General features: G+C 41.8%; 4 protein-coding genes and 1 long non-coding RNA gene across 10 annotated transcripts; 3 read left to right on the top strand and 2 right to left on the bottom strand.

Annotated features, from left to right (window-relative positions):
• Positions 1-219: 219 nt before the first annotated feature.
• On the bottom strand, positions 220-7,713 carry LOC116922762. 4 transcript variants are annotated; one of them, XM_032929166.2, is made up of 15 exons: positions 7,362-7,713; positions 6,620-6,745; positions 5,865-6,038; positions 5,645-5,683; positions 5,366-5,572; positions 4,890-5,301; positions 4,393-4,587; positions 4,155-4,233; positions 3,390-4,089; positions 3,056-3,321; positions 2,386-2,969; positions 2,112-2,313; positions 1,914-2,048; positions 1,671-1,854; positions 220-1,596 (listed from the first exon to the last, which is right to left on the bottom strand). In XM_032929166.2, exons 1-15 carry the CDS (start codon positions 7,539-7,541, stop codon positions 322-324), a joined length of 4,758 nt encoding a protein of 1,585 aa, XP_032785057.2. In that variant the 5' UTR covers positions 7,542-7,713; the 3' UTR covers positions 220-321. The 4 variants fall into 4 exon arrangements, with proteins under 4 accessions (XP_032785057.2, XP_032785054.2, XP_032785053.2 ...); XM_032929163.2 differs by lacking the exon at positions 4,393-4,587 and having other exon boundaries at positions 1,671-1,851; positions 4,635-5,301; XM_032929162.2 differs by lacking the exon at positions 4,393-4,587 and having other exon boundaries at positions 4,635-5,301; positions 7,362-7,712.
• Positions 7,714-7,992: 279 nt separating this feature from the next.
• On the top strand, positions 7,993-12,815 carry LOC116922891 (glutathione synthetase). 2 transcript variants are annotated; one of them, XM_032929358.2, is made up of 12 exons: positions 7,993-8,466; positions 8,564-8,747; positions 8,869-8,944; positions 9,180-9,328; positions 11,038-11,080; positions 11,155-11,228; positions 11,296-11,463; positions 11,554-11,821; positions 11,881-11,985; positions 12,054-12,220; positions 12,295-12,374; positions 12,491-12,815. In XM_032929358.2, the coding sequence occupies exons 1-12, from the start codon at positions 8,370-8,372 to the stop codon at positions 12,538-12,540; spliced, it is 1,461 nt and encodes a 486-aa protein (XP_032785249.2). In that variant the 5' UTR covers positions 7,993-8,369; the 3' UTR covers positions 12,541-12,815. The 2 variants fall into 2 exon arrangements, with proteins under 2 accessions (XP_032785249.2, XP_032785250.2); XM_032929359.2 differs by lacking the exon at positions 9,180-9,328 and adding an exon at positions 10,459-10,586 and having other exon boundaries at positions 7,996-8,466.
• Positions 12,816-12,958: 143 nt separating this feature from the next.
• LOC116922912 lies at positions 12,959-15,362 on the top strand. Its single transcript, XM_032929392.2, has 8 exons — positions 12,959-13,460; positions 13,542-13,844; positions 13,912-14,048; positions 14,119-14,351; positions 14,419-14,509; positions 14,570-14,774; positions 14,837-14,966; positions 15,023-15,362. The coding sequence occupies exons 1-8, from the start codon at positions 13,416-13,418 to the stop codon at positions 15,211-15,213; spliced, it is 1,335 nt and encodes a 444-aa protein (XP_032785283.2). The 5' UTR covers positions 12,959-13,415; the 3' UTR covers positions 15,214-15,362.
• Positions 15,363-15,549: 187 nt separating this feature from the next.
• Positions 15,550-17,364, bottom strand: LOC116923112. 2 transcript variants are annotated; one of them, XR_004394358.2, is made up of 2 exons: positions 15,711-17,364; positions 15,550-15,641 (listed from the first exon to the last, which is right to left on the bottom strand). It is a non-coding gene; the product is annotated as an uncharacterized LOC116923112 (long non-coding RNA). The 2 variants fall into 2 exon arrangements; XR_004394359.2 differs by having other exon boundaries at positions 15,715-17,364.
• Positions 17,365-20,145: 2,781 nt separating this feature from the next.
• On the top strand, positions 20,146-25,836 carry LOC116922764. Its single transcript, XM_032929168.2, has 7 exons — positions 20,146-20,421; positions 20,538-20,716; positions 20,782-22,747; positions 22,802-22,953; positions 23,014-23,367; positions 23,431-24,464; positions 24,546-25,836. The coding sequence occupies exons 2-6, from the start codon at positions 20,618-20,620 to the stop codon at positions 24,094-24,096; spliced, it is 3,237 nt and encodes a 1,078-aa protein (XP_032785059.2). The 5' UTR covers positions 20,146-20,421; positions 20,538-20,617; the 3' UTR covers positions 24,097-24,464; positions 24,546-25,836.
• Positions 25,837-26,495: the final 659 nt, after the last annotated feature.

The raw sequence follows: 26,495 nt of genomic DNA, 5'->3' as shown, positions 1-26,495 counted from the left end.
ACTTGAAACGTGGAACGGTATGGCGGACAATTAAATAATAGTAAAACAGAACTCTGCCTGATAACTCTGTATTGTTTCCTCAATCATCACCAAAGCCTGACAGTAACAAAATGATTAAACTTAAGTTATTAGAATGGCTTTCGGCGCTTTTACAGCTTCAGACACAGAGGAAAAAAGTGGTTGAAAAGGTATGGAAAGATAGGCTGTTTAATAGATAGGTTTAAAAAATAAACAAAGTAGACGTTTATTCATACCACACTGCTTACGATATTTACAGCGTATCGTTCAGGTTTAACAATATCCGCAAGAATGGTAAATTTTTTACATAATGGAACAAAGTCCGGAGGTCTCGACACCTTTAGTCATAGGAGGGAGAACAGTTAATTTTCGGCCAGCCAACCTTGGCTTGTTAGTCACAGTACTTTCGTCAGAAGTAGGAATTAAAGGTTTGCTACTGTTCTCTGGTATATTCGCCGAAGAAACTGACGCCGTCTCTGATGGTGGGGGTACTGGGGGCACAACCTGTTGTACTGTAGATGCAATAGTTGACGCTTTGTTGAAAAGGTTAATTTTAATTTTAATTCCAGCAGGAGGAGCTGGAGCAGGTTGTTTGTTGGTCATTTCAACATTGCCATCAAGCGAAGAGTTCACTGTGGAAGTCTGAACTACCGCAACCATAGGTTCAAGAATCGGTTTGGTTTCTTCGACCAGAATCGGTTTGGTTTCTTCGCTCAAAATCAGTTCGGTTTCTTCGCTCAAAATTGAGTCTCGACATTCGACTTCTCCGGAAATTTGAGGAGTAAGCGTGGCTGGAGAATTTGATTCCTCTAAAACTTCTGTAGATTCCATTTTTTCTATCGGCTCCTGAATATTTTGAGGAGCTTCGTCCATGGCATCAAGTAGATTTTCGTTCTCGCGCACTTCAGCCAAGTTAAGATGAAACTTTTCGCTCTCGTTGATCACATTCAAACTTTCAACTGTGCTTTCCCTAACGTCATCAAAACTTTCTACTGCACTTCTTTTAACTTCGTCCAAGCTTTCAAGCAGGTTTGCTTCGTCTTTTAACACACTGACGGTACACATTTTGTTGATTTCTTCTTCAAGTATGTTTGTGAAATCCGTCTGATTAGGATCATAACTGGTGGAACCTATTTCTTGACTGGTTGCATTCTGTAAATAATCACTTTCTAGAACATCTAGCGCCTCGGTTTTTATACTACTCGACAAACTCGTTTCAACAGCTCGTTCAGGCTGAACGGGTAATACATCACTAACTTCGACCTGTATCTCATTGCTTACAGGTTCTGTTTTGAAAGTCATCTGGGCAATTTCATCTTGTGTAATCACCTCTTCGACTGTTTCAATTTTGAGCGGTTCTGTTTCAAGGAAAGGAACTTCGGCGTTTAAATCTGACAGACCGACTTCTTGCATATCCATAAGATCTTTAACAATTTCATCTTTTTTGATGTCCGGCAATTCGAAGAAAGGTTCATCATCGCATGATGCCTGTTTTTCATCCTCAGAAGAAGTTTTGCTTTCTTCGTTGCCCGATTGATATTCATCCAGAGCATCGGAGGGAGAATACGCTCCGGTTTCCTAAATAAACAACATGTTAATTTTTTTTTTAAAGATTCCGTTCGGGGTTTGAATTGTTTCATTAAAAAAAATACCATGTTGGTGAGATGGTCCCGATAGCACAAACGATGAAAGGTTATTCCTTCAACACGCACAGCATCTTTCAAGTGCCACTCTTCACTTTCTTCGTGGAAAAACTGGTCTAGTTCTTCATGGCACACGAAGCACTTGTTCTCTTCAGGGGCACTGCCAACTGCAACTGAAGTACTCTCTTCCCTGCTACAAAAAAAAAAGTTAGTAATAAAATATTTTCCAATTTTGTTAAGACAGAAACATACGAGGTTGATTCATCTCCAATTCGCTCTCCATCTTTCTCTGACTTTTCTTTCGCTTGAGCTTCGAACCAATTCAGTCGCTTTTCCTCTGAACCCTCTGTTTCTTCAAACTGGATCCAGTCGGAAACACTGCAATACCTGTGAAAATTTAAGTTCATTATCAAGGTTGAAAAATTAAAAAAAATTTATAAGACTACGTGCCATTTACGACTTTGAGGCCGTTTCGATGCGCCTTTTTCTCGTCTGTTTTGTCGGAAATGCCAATCAAGATGAGTACTGTAACGCACCGTCTGATCGGCAGGAAATCGTAATCCGCAACTACCACATTGCATGCCACTATAAAGCATTGAAATCGCGACATTTGGACGGACTTTCATGCTCTCGGAATCACTTAAATCGACGACTGCAATTGGAAAAATAAATAAATAAAATGTTTAGGGAAACTTATTGGCCTAATTATTTGGTCAGACATTACCTCGCATTTTCATCTCTTCCTGTTTTATTTCTGGCTTAACAGGAGCTGGTTTTGCAACTTCCGGTGTACTCCCGGGTAACAAGCCGGTAGCCACCAACTTGGACAAGAGTTCACCAATATTGACCGTACTCAGCGGAGGAGTTTGACTAGCGGTTTTCTCTTCATCCAGAACCCGGCGGTTTTCTTCACTTTGAGTAAGAGGCTGTAGAACACGGCCGGGCTCGACACCCCGCGGGAGAGAGGAGAAGCGAACAAAATGCTTGCGACCGTCAAGATAGATGCCCATAGGCAAACCACCGAAGTCAACGCTGTAAGGATTACCGTCAACCACCGCAGTACGCAGTGCATCTTTGAATTGCAAAGTAAAGACTTTGCCATCCATTTCAAAGTGCTGCAGTTTGAGATCTAGGTAAACGGGGATGACACTATGGGCATCTATGATCATCGTTACACGCCCAGCCAAAAGATCCAATCGACGTTCGGTGCCAATTTTTACTGTGGGAGGTGGACCTTCCAGAATTGCCTGTACTGGTCGGCCGCTCAGATTAACTGTAATAGGAGGCCCACCAAACATGCACTCATACCTATAAACAAAAAAACACGCACACACAAAAAAAAAGGTTATCAAAGACTGTTGATAGAATGCGAATTTAATAATTGATGCCATTACCAGGTTCCATCTATGTATAGTTCTCTGGTTGGGGCGCCGATTTTAATCTTATGGAGCTGTCCGTCGAAGTGGAAATCCACGTAGTCATTACCAACCGTACAATCTACAGGCATATTGTCAAGCAGGACGCGTCGTACGCAAGTCTGAAAACCAAGTAAACGGGGGTCATCGGCAGCCATAAGAATGATTGCTTTGTCTCCATAAAAGCGAATTTCCCGAGGTATGTTATCGATAGGGATGGTTTTCATATCTTCATCTGGTCTAACCTGTAAATGGAAAACAAAAAGCGCTTAGAAATGCCGTAGAGTTCCGCATTATTCATTTGGTTACATACCTCAAAAGCGGAGTTAATGGGACCCATACCACCTGGACCGTGGTGACCACGACCCGGCTGGATCATATCAAAACGCTGCATACGGCCTGGGCCCGGAGGAAATGGTCCACCAGGCGGGAAGCCACCGCCTCGACGGGGATCATTCCATCCTCTGTCTTGTTCAGGACCGAAAGGCTCAGGGCCAAAGGGTTCAGGGCCATAGGGCTCAAGACCGTAGGGTGGTCCAGGTGGAAGGTCTCGACCAGGAAAACGAAAATCATGCTCCATGCTGGGATGTGGACCATGTGGACCTGGAGGGACGGAAAACGACTCGCGACGTTGAACTTCACGAATCATCTTCGTTTCCGACATTTGGAATACTTGGCGAATAATGGTGCCATATTCGCCATCGTTGATTACACCGTTGCGATGATTTTCTTTGGCTTGTTCCAGAATAAAGTCCATGTTGCGGGGTGAACCACTACCATCTGGCTCTCTATCTTCTTCTTCCCGAGGTCCACTACGTCCACCACGTCCTCCTCGGGTAGGCCAAGCTGCTCGACCACGAGGGGCAGCATGTCCTCGCTTTGAAGGCGGCCATGGTCCTCGCGGCGGACTATCTCGGCTAGCTAATGGAGGTGGAATGACCACTCCTGGAACTGCAGGGATAACTGGAACAGCAGGCACTTTTCTTAAATCGATGTCTTCGTTGCCAAACAAACTGAAAAGAAGATGTCAATAAAATAAAAAAATTCTACTTTTTCTATCACGTAACCGATAACTTACTCGTCAAAACGGTTTGTTCGTCTTTTCTTTGGCTCGACCACGCTTTCTTTCTTCATGACTTCCATTTTACGTCTTTCAGCTGAAAAGATAAATTAGAAAAATCATAAGTCATGATATTCAGACTTGCCTCACCCGTTCACTCAACCAACTATTACAAACTACCAAAGAGTGCAGTTAATATTTCTAATATGGAGAGAGAGAGGTATTAATAAGGATGTCCGCGGAATATTAAATCAACCTTGGAATCCAGGTGAAGGGGGGCGTTTGTTGTTCTGACTGTGGCGCAGGCGGCCGGAGTTATTCCGAACGTTTCGGAAGGCAGCCACGACTTGAATATCGTCCTCAGACGGAAGTGCATTAAAGATTTTACCACAACCAATAATATCAAGACCACTGTGATCATCCTTTGTTAGATTACGTATCTGCCCAGCACCTGGAATGAATAGAGAAAAAAGAAAGAGCTGAGATTGGCTGACTCACCCTGATTTGGTTTGAGCATCATCAATCGTGGGTCACGGCTTTGAGGGGCTGACTGGCCGCCTGCTGCGGACGGGTGGCGTTGACTGATCTTAGGAATGCGAGGCATAGCTTTTGCAGCATCTCTCAAATTGGGATGATTCCTCAACTGTGGAGCAACTCGTCCACCAACAACTACCACCTCGTCTTCACCAGACATACCCTTGACAGGCTCTGACTCTAACACGATCACACTCTCGGGATGCTGTTGTTCCTTGCCTTTACGTGCGCGTGAAGAGTCCTTGGATTTGGAGCGAGCATCTTCTTGACCAGAATCTTTTCGTGATTTCTTGCGACCAGGTTCCTTATCTCGGTCTCTATCCCTATCTTTTTTATCTTTTTTTGCTTCTGTCCTCTTCTCTGGGGAACGACTGGAACGGTGGTGTGGTTCCACCGACTCGGTGATGGCTACGGGTTGTTGTTGGACAATTAGCTCTTCTATGCTCACATCTGGGGGCGTCAGGGCCAATTCCATCGGTTCTGGAACGGAGAAGGCATCAGACGGTGGTGGAACTGGCAGATTAGTCTCATCCAACGGACTCGCTGCGAAAAACGCTGGAGTTTCTTCAGGAATTGGTAGTCCATTAACCACATCGAGTGGTGTCTTCTGAACTGTGCTGATGAGCTGTATCTAGAAAACAGAGAGCATGATGGTTAAGCCAGGTCATAAAATATGATTTCATTGTTTCAGTTACCTGTTGTTGCTGGAGTCTGGCTTTGGTTTGCAGCAGTTCGATTTCTAATTTCTTTTGCTGAAGTTCAAGCAATTCCTTTTGCTTCTTCAGAAGACTTTCGCGCATTTCTGTTTCGCAAAGGTCGCTTGCAGGCACGGTAGGTACGGCAGCCGGTTGTGCTATTTTTGCCGCCGGCTTAGTTGGTTTGGTAACGTTGCTAGAACTCGACTGTAAATAACAAACAGAATACTCAAGTTTCACAAATATCCTTGTCAAACTCATTTTTAACTGCCATTTTACCTTTCTAGTTGAATTGGGTTTATATCCCACGCGTTCCTCCTGAACGATCAATGAAAATTAAGCACATCATCGAATCGTTAAAACATTAAAATGATAAATAAATTTCCATTGCAATGCGTTGCGCTTCTAAGAGGATTCGCATCGGGATATAACATACCCAATAAGAGCTTCTCTAACGAAACGGACTGGATGGGCCATTGAAAATGAAAATTGATTTTACCTTTGGCAGGAATGCTGGATTTAGATGAATACTTGTTGGTAACGGTGCAGTGACGGGCCATGCAGGATCAATGGATTTTACCCGAACGTCCAAGGCGTAAAGTTTTTTAGGTGGAAAAACATCCGACCAGGTCTGGCGCAGTTTAAACATCGAGGCACGCGTCGATTCTTCCACCTAAACGAATTTTACGTGATATTGGTTTTGCGGTCATTTTCGACTCTTGTTTAAAAAGACGCGCGTTGGTTTTCGATTTTGTTTCCCCTCAAAACACGACGGTCGACGACGACTTCCCTCGGCTGGATTGTATTTCAAAGACAGTCGGAAAAGTTGTCGTCATGATGAACCCACAATCTAGCTCCCATTGTGTTGAAATGGTGTCATGGAAATACAATCAAACACAAACAAAACAATAACACTGATGTTTGTACTGAAAGGCAACTTTTCAAAACGCATCAAGCCCGAATTCAACAAACTGATTAGTTATGCCAACTTCAACGCTTCCATGTGGCGATCGACGATGTCCCGTTCCAATTAGCTGCCAGAGCTTTAACAACAATCAATCAGACGATCAAGACAAGCACATAGATCCCAGAAGAATTTGCTAGGTTTGGAGGGGAGTGCACTCCATTTATTTCGATTTCAGGGAGAAGGGATGAGATAAAAGACAAATTTTTAACGTGTTAAGTCGTAAGCCTAATTCTGCTCAAGTGTTTGTGTGATAAGTGTGTTCTTCCCCTTCTGGTAAATTATAATACCTTTTCAAAGACACTGCAAAAAGAAGACACGATGTTCTGCGTGAAGAGCGATGTGTAAGCGCCGCCAAAATTCTTCACTATTGAATCCACCAAGTAGAGAACAGGCAACTTCATTTCCGGTTTCACCTAAGTTTGGAGGACCGTTTCAATTGACATAAGTTTTCCATTCAAGAGGTTTGACAGATGAGACCCAAAGGAATGCAACATATTTGTGATAATCTCCAGATGAAGCATCAAAATGTGCATTGCAGTTTTTCATCACAGACCATGACCAGAACTAAATGGACTTCCAAAAGCAATAATGTTACTGCTTGTATGGAAACCAAAGTTCAATCGTCAAGTCTCCATATGCAATCTTGCTCAACTGGGACAGACACAATAGATTTTTGTTGTTGTTTTGTTTCCATTTTCACTAACAACCACAGGGCATTTCAACATTACCCATTAAGAAACATTGGATATTTCAAATCATCCACTAGGAATGAACAAAGTGTTACACAATTTTAAAAAAAGTAACACAATAGAATTAGATATAATAGATTTTTTCAACCTACAAATCAAATATTACTCTTATATTTTTACTCTACTGTCTATCTTGACCCATAACATTTGGACCATGTATTCACCACCACGACAAAAGGATTTCAAGAGACTTGTTGATGTGCATCAACAAATACAAAGGCCTTTATCACCAAGAAGATCAAATTTTATTTTAAAAAGAACTTAAAGGTAAATGTAAAACCTGTGATAGATGTTTTTCAATAACTTTGACGATTGTCGGTGCAGACTCGACATTTTCCTCAGCCAGCATGGTCAACATATTGATGAGGGGTTTACTATTCACCGTCAAATCAGCCAGGGACGACATATATTCTTCAGCGATGACATCTTGTTGAGGATTGTTTTGTGATTCGCCCGCCATTTTAAGGCCGAATTCCTGGATTCTAAAAACTTACCACATTCGACGAACAATATTTACTATGAAACCGATGAGAGTAGACGTTCAGTTGTTGAAAGGATCTAGAGAAGAGATCGTTGTGTTTGACGTGCTATTCCCAAGCTCACAAATGGCGGATGGGAAAAACTGATTTTGCGTTTCTCCAACGACAATGCGCTGTTGCCATATCGTCTCGACATGAATCACAAAATTGAAAAACTTGTATTCAATTTTTTTAGCCACTTTACAAACACTGTTTAGTGTTTACACTTTTAACAGATTAGATTTAAATGCCTACATCACTATATGTAACAACAATGTTACGAATGTCATCAACTTCATTTTTTTCTGAATCTGGACTAAGTGAACATCATTAAAATCATCATCTTGATTTACCGATTTACCTAATACGGAGTGTTTGTTTTCTCGAACTTTCTCTGATTTTCTCATTGAAATTTATTATCGCTTACTTGCGAGTTTCGCAGTTCTATTTGATAAGATTTAATGTCTGCGTCACGTACCAAATGCCGTGATCAAGCAAGTCATTGTGACGAGCTATTAAGGCTCTCAGGAATCAGGACTCATAAAACCAGGTTCTCCCGTTCACTCGACCACCGAACTTAGCGGACTAGCTGGCTAGCTGGCAACTGTTTTGTTATTTCTTATTCGTCATTCAAAAGAAGTCCGTCTACAAGTCGATCGTGTGATCTTGTTTCTCGTAGTTCTGACATATATACAAGCGGGCCATTTAAACATATTTTCTGCCAAGTTTGGCACTTTCAGGAATAACTGCACTATAAAAATAAAAAAAAAATGTCGGCACGACTCGAACCTTGTGTATCGATTGATTTTGACAGTTCCGCACTTGATGAAGTGGTGACCAAAACTAAAGACTGGGCACTGATGCATGGTAATTATTGTTCTAAAGAACCTTTATTAACTTGTTTTCTCATTTGATGTCCCTCCAGATAAAAGTTTTTCTAAATCATTTAACTGTTTTCTTACAGGAGTCTGTATGAGATCAAGACAAAACTTCAGTCCAGATTCTATTAACTTTGCTCCTTTTGTTCTGGTTCCTTCAACTTTTCCGAAAAAGGAGTTTGAGAAAGCCATTGAGCTACAAACCCTTGTAAATGAGATGATTTATCGGATTGCCAATAATTATGAATTTCTAAAAACCACTTTAGCTATGTAAGTGTCTTCAAGACAAATTTTCTTTATCAAAGTCCTGAGAGTGAAATGAAACCATTTTTTTCTTTTGCATAGTTTTCATTCAGTGTATTTTATTAACAATCTGTTCATCTGTTTTTAGAACCAACACAGTTGACCCCTTTACCGCACAGCTATTTAAAATATACACAACTGTCCAAGAGGAAGGTGTTTCCCAGGTGAGTACTCAGTTTTATCAACTTATTAACACATCAGTAAACACATCAGCAACACAATTGGGGTTAATGTCATTGCTTCAGCTATAGTATTCAAACCCTTGGAAAATTTGTAACAGTCTTAAATTTCTCTGAGCTGATAATTAATTTAAAACTGATTTTATCCCAAAATAAGTTTGATTTCATTTGCCTTTGTTATTGCTGATAAGGGTGCTGGTCTCATGTCACTATATTGCAGGCCATAGATTTAGGTTTAATTCGAAGTGATGTTATGCTGGGTGCTGAGCCTGAGATGCCCCTTTCCAGTTTTAAACTGAGGCAAGTGGAAGTAAATACCATTGCTGCTGGGTTTGGCTGGCTAGGACCGTCCTCAGGTCGTCTTCATAGGTCAGCTCCTTCAATCCAATATTTTTTTTTTTATGTAGCCACATTATTGGTGTACCTTAGCGCTAATTCTACAAACATATGCTCCATTTTTCCCCCATGACCGTAAAAAGATCCATTTTAATCATTTCTTTGTAAATCAATTACCAATTGTACTATCTGCTGCTGAGCAAAGCAATGGTTTGCCCAACTATAGGAAACCTTTGTAAAGCAAGCTGTGGGGTATATTATATTAACAACAGTGCTCTTTGCTTAAAGTGGATCGTCAATGCATGTGTACGTTGGTGCAAATTGGTGGCGGGGAATTTAAATAAGGTCAGATAGACCAGGTGCAGTTGTAGACGTAATATGCTTTCCCGAGTTTCTAACTCATCGTAAACCAGAAGGCTCCTTCTCTTGGCATCATAACCCCGTTTTAGGGCTGGCATCTTGATCGTGGTGGCCCAAGGTTATCGTTGATAGAGACTATTGCCGTAAATTAGACTTTCATTTGGCAGCGTTCATAAATCTAAAGCGGGAGTGGGTAGAGGGGGGGGGGGGTTGTTGAAAAAATGTTGTGCTATAACAGGGGAAAGAGTATTGCGTCTTTACGGGTGATGAAGCAGAAATTCATTAAACAGACTTGATTATACTTCCATTCAATTTCTTGAGTTCCATTTTACATTTCTGTTGTTTTATTTTTTGAAATTGGAGATTTGACTAAAGTTACGTTACATTTAGAGAGTTCTGAACTTCTCAGACAACTCGAGACGTTGATGGGGGAAAGTGGGGTTTCAAAAAATTAATCAAACGATTTATGAACGCTGCCTCATACAAAGTATTTGCGAAATGCAAATCCGTCAAAAGATAATCTGTTGTCGTTTTCGCTTAGGCTGCTTGGTGCAACATATTTACTCATACTCATACTACAATTACCGACTTTTTTTTTTTTGCACGCATAACGCAAATAACTTTTTAGCCGCACAACACATCCTTAAGTTAGAACTACTATCTTATTCGTTCATCCTTTACAATTTTTCTATATGTTAATTCAAAACGAACACACACGAATAAGCAGAAAAGTTTTTAGTTGCTTCTTGTAAGTCAGATGAAATATCACACTACTTCAACGAAAACAAAAACACGTTATATAGGAAGAGTGCTGTGGTGGCTTATTCCGGTGTGATTACATGCTGGACAGAGATGCAGTCCGCCAAGTCGAAATAAATACGATAGCCAGCTCTTTTGCGGGTATCTGTACACGCGTAACGCGGCTACATAGGTAAGCCTACAACACCAAAAACATTGTTTTGTAACCCAGTTAAATGTAAACCAGAAGTCGTGAGACTAGCTGATACTTTTTCAGTTGTTACATTAATTCACTAAAGGCTTGTAGATTCACATAGAACAACAACAAAAAAATAATAATAATAATACTTCTTTCTTGTGTAAAGCCGTGCATATTACCCTTTGATTGATGAGTTTGAAATGTCGTTATTCAGATCTTGTCCTACACCTGGTCATTCTTGACTTATTTTCAGTCCCCAATGCACACGCTTTGCTCTAGTAGTTTCTTAATTATGTGGCCCACTACTGGTGTCCTTTATTTTAAAACAAAAACTCGGATTCATCCGATTTTTTAAACTGTGATTGTCCGTACAATACTTAAATGTCTGTGTATTGCTAGAATTACAGCAAATACGCTGTTATGTAAACTGCCTGCTATTCAACAGGTTTGTGATGCAAGAACTTGGTCATGGAGATAAACTTCAACAGGTATTGAAGTGATATACTCTCTCACAGTTTTGTTTTTCGTTTCTAATTAACATATTCGATTCTTGTAATTATAGCTACCAGAAAATAATGCGTTGGAAGCTCTCTGCGGTGGGATGCTTAAAGCCTGGGAAATATACAATCAACCTCAGTGAGTGCCAGTTGCCATAGAAAATAGAGTTCCATGGTGATAAAAATCTTCTTATTTTTGGTCGTAGGGCTGTTATACTATTCATCGTGGAAGACATAACGTACAACATTTGTGATCAGAGATTCCACGAGTTTGAAATTCGCAAGCAGAATCCAAACGTTCGAGTTGTACGCCGTAGTTTGACACAGTTGGGGAGAGGAGGAGCAGTGCTCGATGCAGAAAGGAAACTGATTATGTAAGTACATTCATTAACAGTGCATTTACACTTCATTTCAAGGCAGATTGTCCTTGTTTATCTGTAACAAAAATTGTTTCAACTATTCAGAGATGGCCAGGAGGTTGCCGTGGTTTACTTTAGATGTGGATATGCTCCTGATCAGTACCCGTCAGCTGACGGATGCGAATGGGATGCTCGTCTAATGATCGAGCGCTCGAAAGCCATTAAATGCCCGAGTATATCGTATCATTTAGCCGGGACGAAAAAAGTGCAGCAGGTACTAGCTGAACCTGGATTTTTAGAACGTATATTTGACAATGCCGAGAAAGTTGCTAAACTCCGCGATGTTTTCACTGGGCTATACTCCCTTGACCTGGTAATTGTAATTCTTTAAATTCAAATCCCAATTTTACTGATGGCTTACGTATTTTCTAGAACGAAGAAGGAGATCGCGCCGCCGAAATGGCCATTGAGAATCCTGAAAAGTACGTTCTCAAACCGCAGCGGGAAGGAGGTGGAAATAACGTCTACGGAAAAGAGGCAAGTTCTTCAAACGAACAAAAAGAGGCACGTTTTGTTTGTCTTATTTGAACTGTATGATTCTCTAGGTCGCTGAAGTGTTAAAACAACTTAAAGATAACCCTGAAAGAGCTAGCTACATTTTGATGGATATCATCCAGCCTCCGTTGCTTCGAAATTGGATGATCCGTCCGTCAACGCAACCCATGCTGGTAGATACATTGAGCGAGCTCGGAATATTCGGAGTCATCATCGGGTATAAAAATTTGGCTTTTGAACCTTTTTCAGCCACCGACTTATTAAATGAAACGCCTTGCCTTATTGTTTCAGAAATTCCAAGGAAATCTTACACAATTCAATGGGCGGGCACATGTTGCGTACGAAAATCCACACCGCCAATGAAGGAGGAGGTAGGCTACGCATACAATATTCTTTAAATTACACTATCTACGCTGATGCTACCTGAACAGTGCCTTTGTCCTATATTGTCTTCTCAACTAAAAGACCTTTGCTTTATCAATTCAAGTTGCTGCTGGACTCGGAGCACTCGACTCGCCATTCCTTGTTGATTTGTGATTTCCATCACGTCAATGCCGTATCACGTTTACCTGTAAAATCACTTCCAGAGTAGGAAATCGACAAGGGAATAGAATGCACTAGCTACAAAAACGATACTTTTTGTATTCATGGTAACTGTTTGAAATTTAAATTTCTATTGGCAACATTTCTTTCTTGTTCTTGCCTGAAAATGCCTTTTGTCAATCAGTAAATGATGTCCCCTTTACAAAATGTTTTAAATCGCACGATGTGGATATTACAGAACCTACAGCGATGATTATCATCCATTTAAATCTGATGCATGTATTTTTAACTTAAAATGCGGTGTCTTCTATCTTCAGGTATATAGGGACTATGGTACTTAGCGTCTTTCCCTCTTCCACTTGCACAACGTTCTTTGCGTGACACAATTTTCTTTTCATCATTTGTTGGTGCCGTTCTGCCGCAAAGAGCATACGCCCATAACTTGATGCATCCACACTTTGTTCTAGAAGGGGAAAGTGAAACGGAAAAGCGACACTTTCAAAGTAATGCAGCGCACCTTTAAAACATTAAACGGTACCGATAAACGGTGTACATTCCCTGAGACAAGGGTAGGATGGAACGCAAATGAGAAAGGTTTCAATTCATGGAAGCTTTTCAATACAGGGTGGAGTTGTCTAACGTCATGCCTCACAGTTGTCGACGGAAGCATCTCATCTATCGATTCATATTGTATCCTGTTTTGAATATCCCAAAGAGCTCTTTGCTTTAAGAAGAAGCTTACAGAGGCGTTTGGAACAAAAAAAGAAATGCCCAAGCAGTCTACTTGTTAGAAGGCACTGAAAACTTTCTCAACTGTATTAAATAGTTGCTTGCGTCGATGCTTCAACGTCAGTTGACATTTCTCCGTCATGTCATCCAAAGGTTTCGTGACATTTACCTTCATTTTAACACTGGTGCGTTAACGTAGTATTACAAAATTATACGATGCGTCAGTTACTTCATGTAATGAACTCACAAATTGCTTTACAACCTAGACGGTGACTCCCGGCTGGAGTCAGGATTACGAGGTGGCCGATGTTAAATGCCATTTGTATGGAGATGCAGTTGCTGAAACAACTGTTTTCCCTTATTCGGAGGGGACATCCAAAGAAAAAATGGTAGCTCGGTTGAAGAAGCCAGAATACTTTCGTGGACATCCTCTGTTCGCCGATGACTTGAAAGTCAATCCCTACAACGACCCCTATTGTTCCATTGTACCCGAGCCTGATGATAAAACGGGCCGTATCTACCGTCTGATCATCACGGACCTTTCCCGTTGCGGAGTCACCCATCATGGCGTGAGTAGTGTAATTTTTTTTTTTTTTTTTTCAAAACTAGTAAATTGATTGAGGAATTATTCCCTAGGGTTACGTTCACGTTCGCATATGGTTTCCACTTTTACCTGGTGCCATGACATCGCACGACCAGGAAGTTATTCTTGTCTGCAAGCCACTAGAATCTACAATCCTGACACACAAAGTGTCTGAGCTGTCTAGCGCGGCGTAACAACTTTAAAATTTTCGCTTAATTTTGTTAGTTAATTGAACAGCTGCTTTTAAATACGCAAACTAGTCCGAGACAAGCACGCGTATCGGGAGTGGTGGAAGAGACATCTTCCAAACTTGAGTATCAAATCGATGTCTACCGCTACGTGGATACGAGCCCGTACCTAACAACCCAACGGCAAACTCCGTTACCTGGTGCCAGCAAAACTGGCGCGACAGGTCCGTACTTGGTCCCCGTTGATAGTGCGGTTTCAATTGGCAGTCGCTTGCAACTGAGAACGAATTTCAATCAGCAAAGTGGTTAGTATACTACCTGGAAAAACATTTTTCTAGCGCGAAGTTTTAAAGATGGTATTTTCTGAGGTAGCATGGAAATATGCCAAACTAGTGGAAGTGACCGTATCAACAGATCCACAAGATGCACATGCTGATGGTTTTGTGCGTTTACTCCATCTAGGGTAAGATTTCATCTCATTTACGTACATTTTAAAAAGTTCATAACCAAAATCATACTTTAGATGTGTTCCACTAGAGATGAAGAGCTTGATGCGCTGCCAAGTGAAACGTCTTCCTGCAAAACCGTCTGAAATCTGGCTGGATTTCGAAGCCTTTTTTCTTGCTCCCACGAATTATTCGCTTCAGTCGAAGAAACCTAAACGTGAAGGCCAGCAATGGATCCACACAACTGTTCTTGCTTGTCTGAAAGATGAAGATTGTGCGCCGGTAAAACCCAATAAAAAATTTTGCAGTTAAAATATCTTAAAAATACTTTCTCCGGTGAAAAGGAGAGCTGCGATGATCCTGACAACCCATCAGGGTATGGACGACGGAAAAGATCGTCAACAGTCAATAAGACTAGCAATGAAGTGCAGTTTGATCAAAGACCGATTGCCATTCAAATTGTTGTACCTAAAGGTCTCTTACCCAAATATGTTTCAGGTAACAGAATAAGCTATAATTTGTTAACGCAGGTGAAGGTGATTCTAGCAGGGAAGTAAATTGCGGAATTTGGATCGTTCCGGTCGGTGTGTTATTTTCAGTGGCAGCTGCTAGTCTTCTTTTGTTATTCATCACCTGCAGGTGGAACATGCAAAAGAAAAAACAACTGTCTATAATGGAAATACCTCCTAACTTTACTCCTCCACAAGGGAACTTCCACTAGAATCCAAACTGAAAAGTTAATCAAACATAAACCATTCTTCAAATAGTTTTAAAAACGTCATATTGGGAAAATGCAACGAGAAATTTATTTAAAAAAGCATTCTTTATATTGTATGATTGCTGAACGTGATACACTTATAAACTCCCGAATCATTTTGAATGAACACCAACATGGCGAATGACTATTCGTTCCGTTAAGAGTTGAAACGAATCACAACTACACTTTTTCAATGGGTGTAGTCGACTGTTATAGACTAGTCTATTATGTTGCCGTAGCCGTAGCCTTTACTGGAACAGTTCGTTTTGTTTTTGGTGTACTTTTACATGTAGTTTTTTGCGAATTATTTCGCCGTTTTTTCGGAGCACTAACTGGGGCTCAAAGTCCAAATTCAGACACATTTGAAGCCCCTGTTGTATCTGATGTGGATTCTGTTAGATGAAAGTATAACAAGACATGAAATAATCAAGATGTTTCTAAGTGATATTACATTTTGTTACCTACAAAAATTTCTTGAAATTTTGTCTGTGGAGGAAATGAAATTACGGAATTTGAAGCATTCAATTCCCAGTTCTCCAGTTCAGCTAAAAATTGTTGTAAGTTTTTATTCTGTTGCGACAAACATCGCACGGAAATGGTCCCATTTGTAATGTTTGAATACATAGAAATCCGATATCACATGGAAGCGAAACGGTTAAAAAATGAGGTTAGCCAGAAATCAAAAGAAGAGCAGCATAAGCTGCGCAAACTGTCTAATATGGTTAATTAATGTGTATTAATGTATGTTAAGGTTTATAATACAAAGAGATGATTCAGATTTTCTTTATTTGTGTAGTAAATTTTTTTTATTTTTAATACAGAAGAAAACAGCGCGAAAAACAGTCACAAGTGACTACTTTCCCCATTGTTGACAACGTTATGGAGGGAATGTTATGACTGATCCGGGTAGTCAGCGCCCCTAGCGAGTGCCCCAAAATTTGTCCGCGGAAATAGCTGACGAAACACCTAGCAGACGACAGTTCTGGGACCTCTAATGTATGCTTCAACTTCTAGGCAGAGTATGAACGCACGATATAATAGTAAGGGGCTATACGATCGCACGAGAATCTCATTAAACAGTCGACTGTGACAGACTAGTCTATAACAGTCGACTACAGTGCCGGTCCAGTTATAGAACCGGCCTCTGCGCGGTTCTATAACTGAATGGTTCTATAGCCAAGCAATCGATCTTAATGCTACCTATCGTCGATTCTTTCATCCCTCAAACTTTGGCGTTCTTAGAATAATCTTGTAAGGGTATATAGCGCAGTGGTAATAATGTTCGCTATGGATCTAGAGTCCCGTGTTCGAATCGCTGCATAGATTATCTTAAAAACATTTTAAATCTATGTTTAACATAGTCTATGAATATAAATGGTAAGATACAAGTGTATCTTCACTGCTGTGGGACCATCCACAGTCAAAGCTTTCCCATTTCATAACAGACACAGAGAAAAGTAACACAGTAACTAATTTATTTTCTATTGTTTCCGGTATGAATCACTTTGCCGCCTATTATAATTAGTTGGGTCATTGAACCTACTTACAACATTGCCTAAAAAGATAAAACCCATTGCAATAATATTTTGTGCATGTTTTACAAAGCAAAACCCGTTGATTCCCGCCATGGAAAAATAGGTCTAGTTCATAATACGGCCAACGGTGGCGCTGAAACACGGCAAAGAAAAATCGGTTCGATAACCGAGCCGGTTCCACAGCTAGGCGGTTCTATAAGTGGACCGGTACTGTACACCCATTGAAAAAAGTGAAGGCAGAGTCTATGATTACATGGTTTGAGAACTCCATGTAAATAAGCCACGCGCGACGTTACTTTTCGCGAGTCCGATCTCTAAGGTTTTTTCGGGCTCGCTCCCTCCGGAAGGGCTGCACCACGCGGAGATATCATGCACTACAACACTATCTCCAACAATATGTCATTTATAAACAGTATGTAATTGTTATTTCGACCGCTAGAAGGCGCGGGCATGCACTCAGCGCCGAAATTATTCCCATTAAGCCACGCCCCCCATTGTATCCCCATAAATAGCGCCCTCACTCATTTTTTGCGGCAGTTGCTGTTAGAGAACCGTTTGAGCTAGAGCTACGGTCTGTGAGATCTTGTTTTGTAGAGTCAAGTGTAGAGTTTAAGCCGTGGCAATACAAATTCGTTACTTTAGAACAGTTTTGTTTTGTGCTTCTTAACACTATTGTGTTTGATCGGCGATCAACTCATTCTGAAATGAGTTTGATCTACTACCTTCTTCCATGACAGTACCCAGAATCCGCATTTCGAGGATGTGCGGTATCCCCCCAGAAACATTCGCAGAGATGTGAATTGTGACACACCTGGATGGGGCCGGTCCACAAACATTCGCAGAGATGCGGATAGAAACTTGGCCCCTAAAGACAACCATGCGGACATTTGCCGATGCAGGATCCGCCATCCTGACTGGGGTTGCATTTACGAAGAGTACTTACCGGATGGGCCTAGAGCCTGCTACCAGAGACACCCAGATTCAAGTTTCGAGGATATGCGGTATCCCCCGCTGATTTTCCAGGTTACACGACAACAGGTTACCCAAACCACAGACATGGATGTCGACCAAATAGTTGCCAGTATGATCAAAGGCGGGAATATCGCAAACCTTTAAGATATTATGGATACGACGGAATGCGCCATCCACCACCACAGGATGGTCAAAATCGATCGCCTTGATTTGAACTGCTACTCGCAGGGGGCTAGGGGTACTCCAAGGGGTTCCCTGACCTGCAGGAGTTATAATGTCCTCCGGGATGCCCACTGTTGCCGCGTAGAAGGTGAGTGCGGTGTGGCCCCCGGAGGGGATCATAATCACAGGGACCCGGTTGCTGCCGAAGTACGGTACCTGCGGGTACGGTACTTGGCCCGAGTCTTCTGTTGCGAAGGGCGAACGGCAGTTGGACTGACAGCCTACCTCGGTGGGCTGGTCGGTATGTACCAGCTGCCATGGACACCACGGGAAATCATGCGAAGCATGATGGACATGGCGGCCACCTGTGCGCGCACAGGGCGGATTTGGCCGCATGCCCTCCCGTGGGCAGATCGCGAATCACCCGAGCGTGCCCTCCACTATGAGCGGCTTCGGGCTGCTCAAGGTAGCAGGGAATAAATCTCAAAAAGTAGGTTTCCCCTCCATGGCAGTGATCAGTTACCTTTACGGGGGATTTTATCCTTAAATGAGTCGTCCGAATCAGAAGTTAATAGCCAAAAAATATAAATCGAAATGATTGCATAAAGGTTTTGATTTATGCCTACTGTTTGGGCCAGGTTCTTCTTCTTTCGGCATAGAAGGTTTTAATGAAAAAACAAAGTCCTCAAGCCTTTATAGGCGTATCTAAATAATTTTTTGTTTTACTATTGTATTTTCTCGGTTGGATGCTTGTTGTCTTGTGCTATCTAGAGAGAGAAAATACCATAGTAAAACGAAAAACTGTTGGTGAACCGGTTGTAACTCCACCAGAAAATTGTCCGGTTGATAAACCGAAAAAAAAGAACCAGCTCTTCAAAAATTTATTTAGATACGCCTATAAAGGCTTGAGGACTTTGTTTTTTCATTAAAACCTTCTATGCCGAAAGAAGAAGAACCTGGCCCAAACAGTAGGCATAAATCAAAACCTTTATGCAATCATTTCGAATTATATTTTTTGGCTATTAACTTCTGATTCGGACGACTCATTTAAGGATAAAATCCCCCGTAAAGGTAACTGATCATTGCCATGGAGGGGAAAACTACTTTTTGAGATTTATTCCCTCCTACCTTGAGCAGCCCGAAGCCGCTCATAGTGGAGGGCACGCTCGGGTGATTCGCGATCTGCCCACGGGAGGGCATGCGGCCAAATCCGCCCTGTGCGCGCACAGGTGGCCGCCATGTCCATCATGCTTCGCATGATTTCCCGTGGTGTCCATGGCAGCTGGTACATACCGACCAGCCCACCGAGGTAGGCTGTCAGTCCAACTGCCGTTCGCCCTTCGCAACAGAAGACTCGGGCCAAGTACCGTACCCGCAGGTACCGTACTTCGGCAGCAACCGGGTCCCTGTGATTATGATCCCCTCCGGGGGCCACACCGCACTCACCTTCTACGCGGCAACAGTGGGCATCCCGGAGGACATTATAACTCCTGCAGGTCAGGGAACCCCTTTGGCTAGCCCCTAGGCCCTGCGAGTAGCAGTTCAAATCAAGGCGATCGATTTTGACCATCCTGTGGTGGTGGATGGCGCATTCCGTCGTATCCATAATATCTTAAAGGTTTGCGATATTCCCGTCTTTGATCATACTGGCAACTATTTGGTCGACATCCATGTCTGTGGTTTGGGTAACCTGTTGTCGTGTTACCTGGAAAATCAGCGGGGGGATACCGCATATCCTCGAGACTTGAATCTGGGTGTCTCTGGTAGCAGGCTCTAGGCCCATCCGGAATACTCTTCGTAAATGCAACCCCAGTCAGGATGGCGGATCCTGCATCGGCAAATGTCCGCATGGTTGTCTTTAGGGGCCAAGTTTCTATCCGCATCTCTGCGAATGTTTGTGGACCGGCCCCATCCAGGTGTGTCACAATTCACATCTCTGCGAATGTTTCTGGGGGGATACCGCACATCCTCGAAATGCGGATTCTGGGTACTGTCATGGAAGAAGGTAGTAGATCAAACTCATTTCAGAATGAGTTGATCGCCGATCAAACACAATAGTGTTAAGAAGCACAAAACAAAACTGTTCGAAAGTAACGAATTTGTATTGCTACGGCTTAAACTCTACACTTGACTCTACAAAACAAGATCTCACAGACCGTAGCTCTAACTCAGACGGTTCTCTAACAGCAACTGCCGCAAAAAATGAGTGAGGGCGCTATTTATGGGGATACAATGAGGGGCGTGGCTTAATGGGAATAATTTCGGCGCTGAGTGCATGCCCGCGCCTTCTAGCGGTCAAAATAACAATTACATACTGTTTATAAATGACATATTAGACATCCGCTTGGTCCTAGTATTCGAAAACTTTTTCTTTCTTCTTAGTGCAATCAGACCTCCACTTGGTACGGCACTTTCGGAGGGAGCGAGATAAAAAATCTGGTTCTCGAAAAGTGACGTCGGGAGTACTGTAGCAGTTTGACCATCTAATCCTTGACTGATGAAGGTACGATTCGTTTCAATAAATCGACTACTCGTGCGTGACAAGCCTGCGTTTCGAACTGTTCGGCAAAAACGGTCCTGATGCATCGTCTGCTATTTTGTGTGTTTATATATTGAAAGTTACGGACGAATCTAGTTTTTCTCGCTACATTAGAGAGTTTCGCTATACTTTGGCTTATTTAGCCATATAGACATGAAAAATGGAAGCAGATGTACAGAAAAAATACAATCACCTTGTAGTGGTGACAACAAATCTTTCTTCTGATGTACAATCAGAAGCTTTTCATGTTGCCATAAGGGTGAGTTTTAGTTTAAGTTACTTGTTGAATTTTTTAAATTTAAAATTCTGGGATTATTTTTCCAGGATTTACTTAAAACAATACAAATATCAAAGAAGCAAGGGTTCCTTTTGGCCAGTCCTTCAGCCAATTTCTTGGACATGATTGATTCACTGATCCAGAATACAGAGCTCAGCATAGATCTAGCAATTGTTGCTGGACGGGTAAACTGCTTAACAAAAGTGTTCATTCAGAATAACCCTTCATCAGTAGAGCAACTGACTGTACACACATTACAGGCTGCCGAAGTCCCCAAAATCTGCCTCTTATTTGGTATTATTGATTGTCTACCAAACGATAGGTGGGATGTGGCTGTAGCCATCGTTGCTGAAGAAATTGTGCAACTGTTGCTCAATTTCAATTCAGTATATTTTTACAAAATGAAGTTGTTTCATACTTGGTTAGAACATGTTAAAAAAATTGTGAATCTCATCCCCAATCCAAGTCCTGTTTGGGGACAAATTCTGCTTCCTCAAAGTCGAGTGATGGAGCTAATTGATCTCCATTGGGAGACCAGTCAAATACGAAATTTAACCGGACAATGCCTAGCAACCATCTGCGATATATGGCGTACCTCCGAATCAACTTCGCAATACGCTAATGTTGTTGCCAAGATTACACTAACTAACCTAACGTGGCAATCGCAATCCAAGTACCTCATCTTAGCTACCTTGGTGCCTTTCATACACTTTAAGGAACTTCTTTTCGAATATCCCGACACCATTTACGCCATGACGGTCAGTCTTACTTCAAATCCAAAATGCCTGTTGGCTGCCGGAACAGCTCTTTTTAAAGCCTTAGCAAAGCACCTGACGCCTGAGGATTGGGAAGACTATTGCCAGAGTGTCCTACTTGAAGCGTTGAATCACGTTAACCCTGACACACAACGTAATGCAGCTAATCACTGGCTTCCATGCATGATTCTTGCTTCGCCTGTGCTTCTGATGGAACTAAAGCAACGTCTCCGAAAAACCGATCGTCTTAATTGGTTAGCTTATGTGTCACTATTGAAACTAATGGATCAACTAGACGAAAACGACATACTGCTAACACAACAAGCACTGCATCATGGCGATGAGGATGTGAGAGTAGCAGCTTTTGGAATCCTTCTTCATAAAACTCAAAAAACCGAAATCGTCCGTCCTGAAGATTGGATTTTGGTAAAAAAATTTGTGTTCAGGAATCTCCGATGCGATAATTCGCTATTTAAATTTAAATTACTATCCACTATACGGTTTTTCCTAATCCGAGTTTTGAAGTCTTGTCTCAGCCGGATGAAAACCAAAGGTGCCATTGACGAAGATATTGAGAATGTGCGTCAAGTATATGACCATCTGTTAAAATGTTTGACTCCATCCTCCTGCTACCAAAAGAAAATCACGTTGTTAGGTATCCTTTGCGACATCCACCATCTATTTGGCGCTAGTGACACAAAGGCAGAAAATTTGGTTAGAGGTTCTTCGTTAACTAATCGCAACGAGCTAATAACACTGGCCGGAGAACGCTGGAACTTTACTGTAAAAGAATCATTGGAACGTTATACGATCTGCTTGATGGATGACAATGCCGATGTTCGCCAACAAGCAGCTCAGCTTCTTCAAAACTTTTTCCCGTGCCCGCCTTCCTCTTATGTACAGTTGATTTTTAACCAAGGACTTGCACTGTGTGATAGTTCCAGTTTCCAGCGTAGTGAGTGTGGTCTCGTCGCACTTCATCTAGTCAGTCATTGGTCATTGACGAACACGTCTGTAATTCCAAGACTGACAGCAGAATTTTTAGTAGGCGATATCTACAAACGATTTCATCAACTCAAGCTTGACTGGATGGCTTCAGGACAAGCCGTTCACGGTTTTATTGGCGCTCTAGCAAAAGTGCTTCACGTGACGAATCATCAGAACTTGACGGTGTCGTATACGGAGTTGATCGCACTGACTGAAATGGTTATTTGCTCCGTGTTGGACATTTTATCTAGCAAATCGATTGGAAGCTCCGGTAAAATTATGGTTGGCCTTTAGTGAACTGTTAATCAACTTCTACTTTTTCCAGTTTTAAACCAAGTTATTGCGCGACCGTTTGAGGGCAAGAGCCTGTCCATTGACGATCGTATGTGCCAGAATGTTCCAGTTGTGAAGAACGGCATTGTTTTCGATGACTTGCAGCATGAATTGATTTTGACGCGTGCATGGCTGACTTTGAAGGTAGTTGAACTATAAATTTAAACAATTATTTTTGACTAAAAATTTGAGGTCTCAATGCAGGAGTCGAGTAATTTGGCTGTTCAAATTACCACATTGTTGCTAAACGATGAGCGGTTATCGAAAAAAGAGCGTGTTCGTTTAGTAGAGCAATGCATTCAAATAGTTTATCAAATCCTTCTCCGTTGTCGTCGCGAGGATGTCGTCGAAGCATCTGGCGATGCAATGGGACTACTGTGTAAAAAATGTTTTCTCAGTCAAGAAAACGTGATCCGAGCTATCCCAGGCAAGCTGTTGAGAAATTTTCTCGAAAGACTTGAAAATTTAAAATTACTTACATCTGCTACCCTAAGTTCAACTGGGATGACTTGTTTAGTTACTAAAATTGTAAGCAGTCAATCGGGAAAATCTCAGTTGGTAAATTAACAAACACAGTATTTAAAAAATTGTTTTACTAATTTCAATTATCGTTTTATTCAGGATTCATTGCTCACAATGGCGACCAGAAGATTGATTCGTGTTGCTGAACGTCCAGTCGATACGACTGAAGGACTAAATGATGCTTGCAACATATCGCAGCCAGTGGCTATTCACGTACTGAAATCGCTAGTTCAGGATGCCTTACTGAACGTTGATCTTCAACCAGGGTTGATGGAGCTCATCGCCAAATTGAGCGTCAACTCGTTCAGTCATCCACTTTGGTTCATCCGTCATGCTGCTGTACAACTACATGGAGCCGTCATAGCAAGTTTAGTGGGCTCATCTAGCAAAACAACTGCCAACCTCTTCCACAAACTTCCAGGATTGGAAACTTTTTTCCTTGACAAACTAGCCAGGCAAACAGATGGTCGACACATTTTTGCCGGTAACCTTATCCCCGTTCTCAGCATATTGAGCCGACTCTCCCCTGACTTTAGAAACGAGGATAGAAATTCTCGTTTTAAGTTCCATCTTATGACGTTACTTGGCCACCCAGCAATCCATGTTCGCCAATTAGTTGCTCAGAGTCTACTAGCATTTGTTCCTTTACCAAAGACGAAGTGGATAACTATGCAGCTTTGTGAAGATGCGTTAACTTTGGCGTCTCTGGAGTATTTCAGCCACGCCTTTGCATTTATGTGTTCGTGGAGATTCAGGCACCAATAGCCTTCACGGCTGCTTATTAGCTATTCACGAGTTCATCAATCGCTGTCGTGAGATTGCAATAAGCGTCCAAGACTGGGAAATGATTCGCAATTCGTTGGCGACATTCGTACCTATCGAAAAACATCATCCTAGTTTTTACATCAAGTTGACCATCTTGAAAATTTTCAAAATGTTGAAAGGCATGGCCGGGACACCCGAGTTTTTTCGAATATATCGAGATGAATCGGTGCGTCAATTATATTACCATCACCCTGGTTTCAGTGAATGGCTGGGGATTACGACAGAGCTCGTTCTAAGCGAAGGCTCGCTCAATTCCGTATTGGAAGCCCATTCATTGGCTATTCAAGAATTTCTAGCGTTCTACAGTGGTAAATATTGGCCTGCTCTTAGTTTCCATTTTCCTTTTTCCTTTTCAAACTGTAATGCTTTAATACATTTTTTTGCTTTAGGATTGGAAGTTGTGGAAGCTGCAATGCGATCACTCACAAACCGTTTTGCTCGTTTTTCTCGCTCAAGTGTCATGGCTAATCATATCAACTCCTATATTACGTACTTCATATCTCATTGGCAGACACATCCTAGTCTTGTACCTGTTTCTCTTGACTTTATCCAAATTCGAGGAGCTTCCGCTCTGCAAGAGAGCGAAACTTCACTACGAGAACACATAGATTTTTTTTTGAACACGTGTATGGAAGCGAGACATCTGGGCTCTGCTATAGCACTATTGGCTTTCCCTACAGCATCGATCGTCATCAAAGAAGCCTTTGCAAAAGGACTGCTAGTGGATAATGTAGACGACGTTGCTGTTCGGCTAAGTCGCTGCTTGTTGAACGCTTCCCAGCCAGAAGAATCTTTGCCCTTTCGTTCGTCAGCCGCAGCCAGTCTCAAGACAATAGGAAAAGCGCTGGTGGAGAAGGCGATGGACAATGCTGAATTAACACGCAATCTCTTTCTTCTCATCATGTATCTCATTTACGACGAAGCAAAAGAAGTTCGAACAGAAACAACTTTCTTTTTGACGGAACTAGTCTCTTCAATCAAAAGCGGCCCACATGGACATCCTCCTTTGCTCCAGATGAATCCCGAGGAGTGCCTAGAAGAATTTGCCAGCCAAGTTCACCATTGGTTTAGTAAACAGCATCTTATTCCAGTCGTAATTGAGATGTTAACAGACCCCGATCTCGAGAAAAATGATGAAGTAAAAGTTTTATACGAATGTGAAACCCAAAACGTATTCAACGAGGAGATCGAGTCAATATTTCTCTTAATCAAAATTGTCAAGTCCTTGTTAGGGACTACAGGGAGTGATGGTAATCCTTTCGTGTTGGATGTCGATATGCAAAAAGTTATAGAAGGAGCTGATCGTACAATTAGTAGTATCCGGTCCTTTGCTTCGTGTAGAGAGGATACGGCAGGGTGGTTCTTTATTATGTCAAAGAGAATTTATTCAGTTCTCAGTCAACTCAGCGCCCGTCTTTCTATCTTAATGATGTGTTGCCCATCTTGTAAAGCGGATGGTCGTTTTGTGGAACTTCAAAGCGCAATTCATAGTCTTATTCGGTACAAAATGTTGTAGTGTGTTGTTTTGTTTGTTTCTCATTTACAGTAAAATTGGGATCAAATTATTCCGAGAAATGTTTAGGCACATCTTCCTATGAAGATGCAAATTAAGTTTAAATTCTATTAGAATTATGTTTCAAAGATGCTGCATAAAAAACAAAATATACGGAATCGGGCACATTTTCTTAAAGATTATTCGAACAATTATGCGATCTTTAATCTTACCGGACGGCTTTTTCGTTGAGTCATGTTTGTCTGATGTCTCACTATTCCTTAAATTTTGTTGAAGTTCACACAGTTTGTTCTTAAATTACTGAAAACATTAAGAAACTATACAAGACTCTGGAATCTGGATAATGGTTGAGTATCGGGCCCATGGGTCGAAAGGATAGGATTCGATTCATGAAAGAGTTAAGATAAATTGATCTTGACCAGCTAACAACGGAAGGTACTGGCGCGAGACACAAAAAATGTATTTTCCAATGTATTTTCGTTCAGCCTCTTTTAACCATCGTGCCAGCACCTTTCGTTATTAACCTCGTCAAGGTCAACCCATATTTGCACCGGGGTCAACCCATATTTGCACCGGGGCCAAGCCCCAGCTCTAACCAGAGTCATAGATTAGAGGTGAGTATGGTTTGAGCACTTCACGTAAAACGCCTGTAAGAGTAATAAGCCACTCCCCACGTCACTTTTCGCGAACCTCGCTCCTCCGAAAGTGCTGCACCAAGCGGATTTTGACTGGGAAAGGATACCCTTTTGTATTGTAGTGCATCAGAAGTTCAGAACTTTTCCATAAGCAAAGTAAGCCCGACTTTCTTGTAAATAAAATAACTTAT

This window comes from Daphnia magna, linkage group LG5 (genome assembly GCF_020631705.1).
Source record: "Daphnia magna isolate NIES linkage group LG5, ASM2063170v1.1, whole genome shotgun sequence".
NCBI lineage: Eukaryota > Metazoa > Arthropoda > Branchiopoda > Diplostraca > Daphniidae > Daphnia > Daphnia magna.
The sequence above is the reverse complement of the archived record's forward strand: the minus strand, read 5'-3'. Positions and strand labels throughout refer to the sequence as shown.

Excerpts from the sequence above, each read along its gene's own strand:
- LOC116922762 (XM_032929162.2), bottom strand. The coding sequence starts at position 7,541 with ATGGCGGGCGAATCACAAAACAATCCTCAACAAGATGTCATCGCTGAA. Across the intron at positions 6,039-6,619 it reads TTTGCAGTGTCTTTGAAAAG|GTGGAAGAATCGACGCGTGC; the intron begins GTATTATAATTT and ends AAATTCGTTTAG. Across the intron at positions 1,597-1,670 it reads GGGACCATCTCACCAACATG|GAAACCGGAGCGTATTCTCC; the intron begins GTATTTTTTTTA and ends TTGTTTATTTAG.
- LOC116922891 (XM_032929358.2), top strand. The coding sequence starts at position 8,370 with ATGTCGGCACGACTCGAACCTTGTGTATCGATTGATTTTGACAGTTCC. Across the intron at positions 8,945-9,179 it reads AAGAGGAAGGTGTTTCCCAG|GCCATAGATTTAGGTTTAAT; the intron begins GTGAGTACTCAG and ends ACTATATTGCAG. Across the intron at positions 12,221-12,294 it reads ATATTCGGAGTCATCATCGG|AAATTCCAAGGAAATCTTAC; the intron begins GTATAAAAATTT and ends TTATTGTTTCAG.
- LOC116922912 (XM_032929392.2), top strand. The coding sequence starts at position 13,416 with ATGTCATCCAAAGGTTTCGTGACATTTACCTTCATTTTAACACTG. Across the intron at positions 14,352-14,418 it reads GAATTTCAATCAGCAAAGTG|CATGGAAATATGCCAAACTA; the intron begins GTTAGTATACTA and ends TTTCTGAGGTAG. Across the intron at positions 14,967-15,022 it reads TCAAATTGTTGTACCTAAAG|GTGAAGGTGATTCTAGCAGG; the intron begins GTCTCTTACCCA and ends TTGTTAACGCAG.
- LOC116922764 (XM_032929168.2), top strand. The coding sequence starts at position 20,618 with ATGGAAGCAGATGTACAGAAAAAATACAATCACCTTGTAGTGGTGACA. Across the intron at positions 22,748-22,801 it reads CAAATCGATTGGAAGCTCCG|TTTTAAACCAAGTTATTGCG; the intron begins GTAAAATTATGG and ends TACTTTTTCCAG. Across the intron at positions 22,954-23,013 it reads GTGCATGGCTGACTTTGAAG|GAGTCGAGTAATTTGGCTGT; the intron begins GTAGTTGAACTA and ends GTCTCAATGCAG.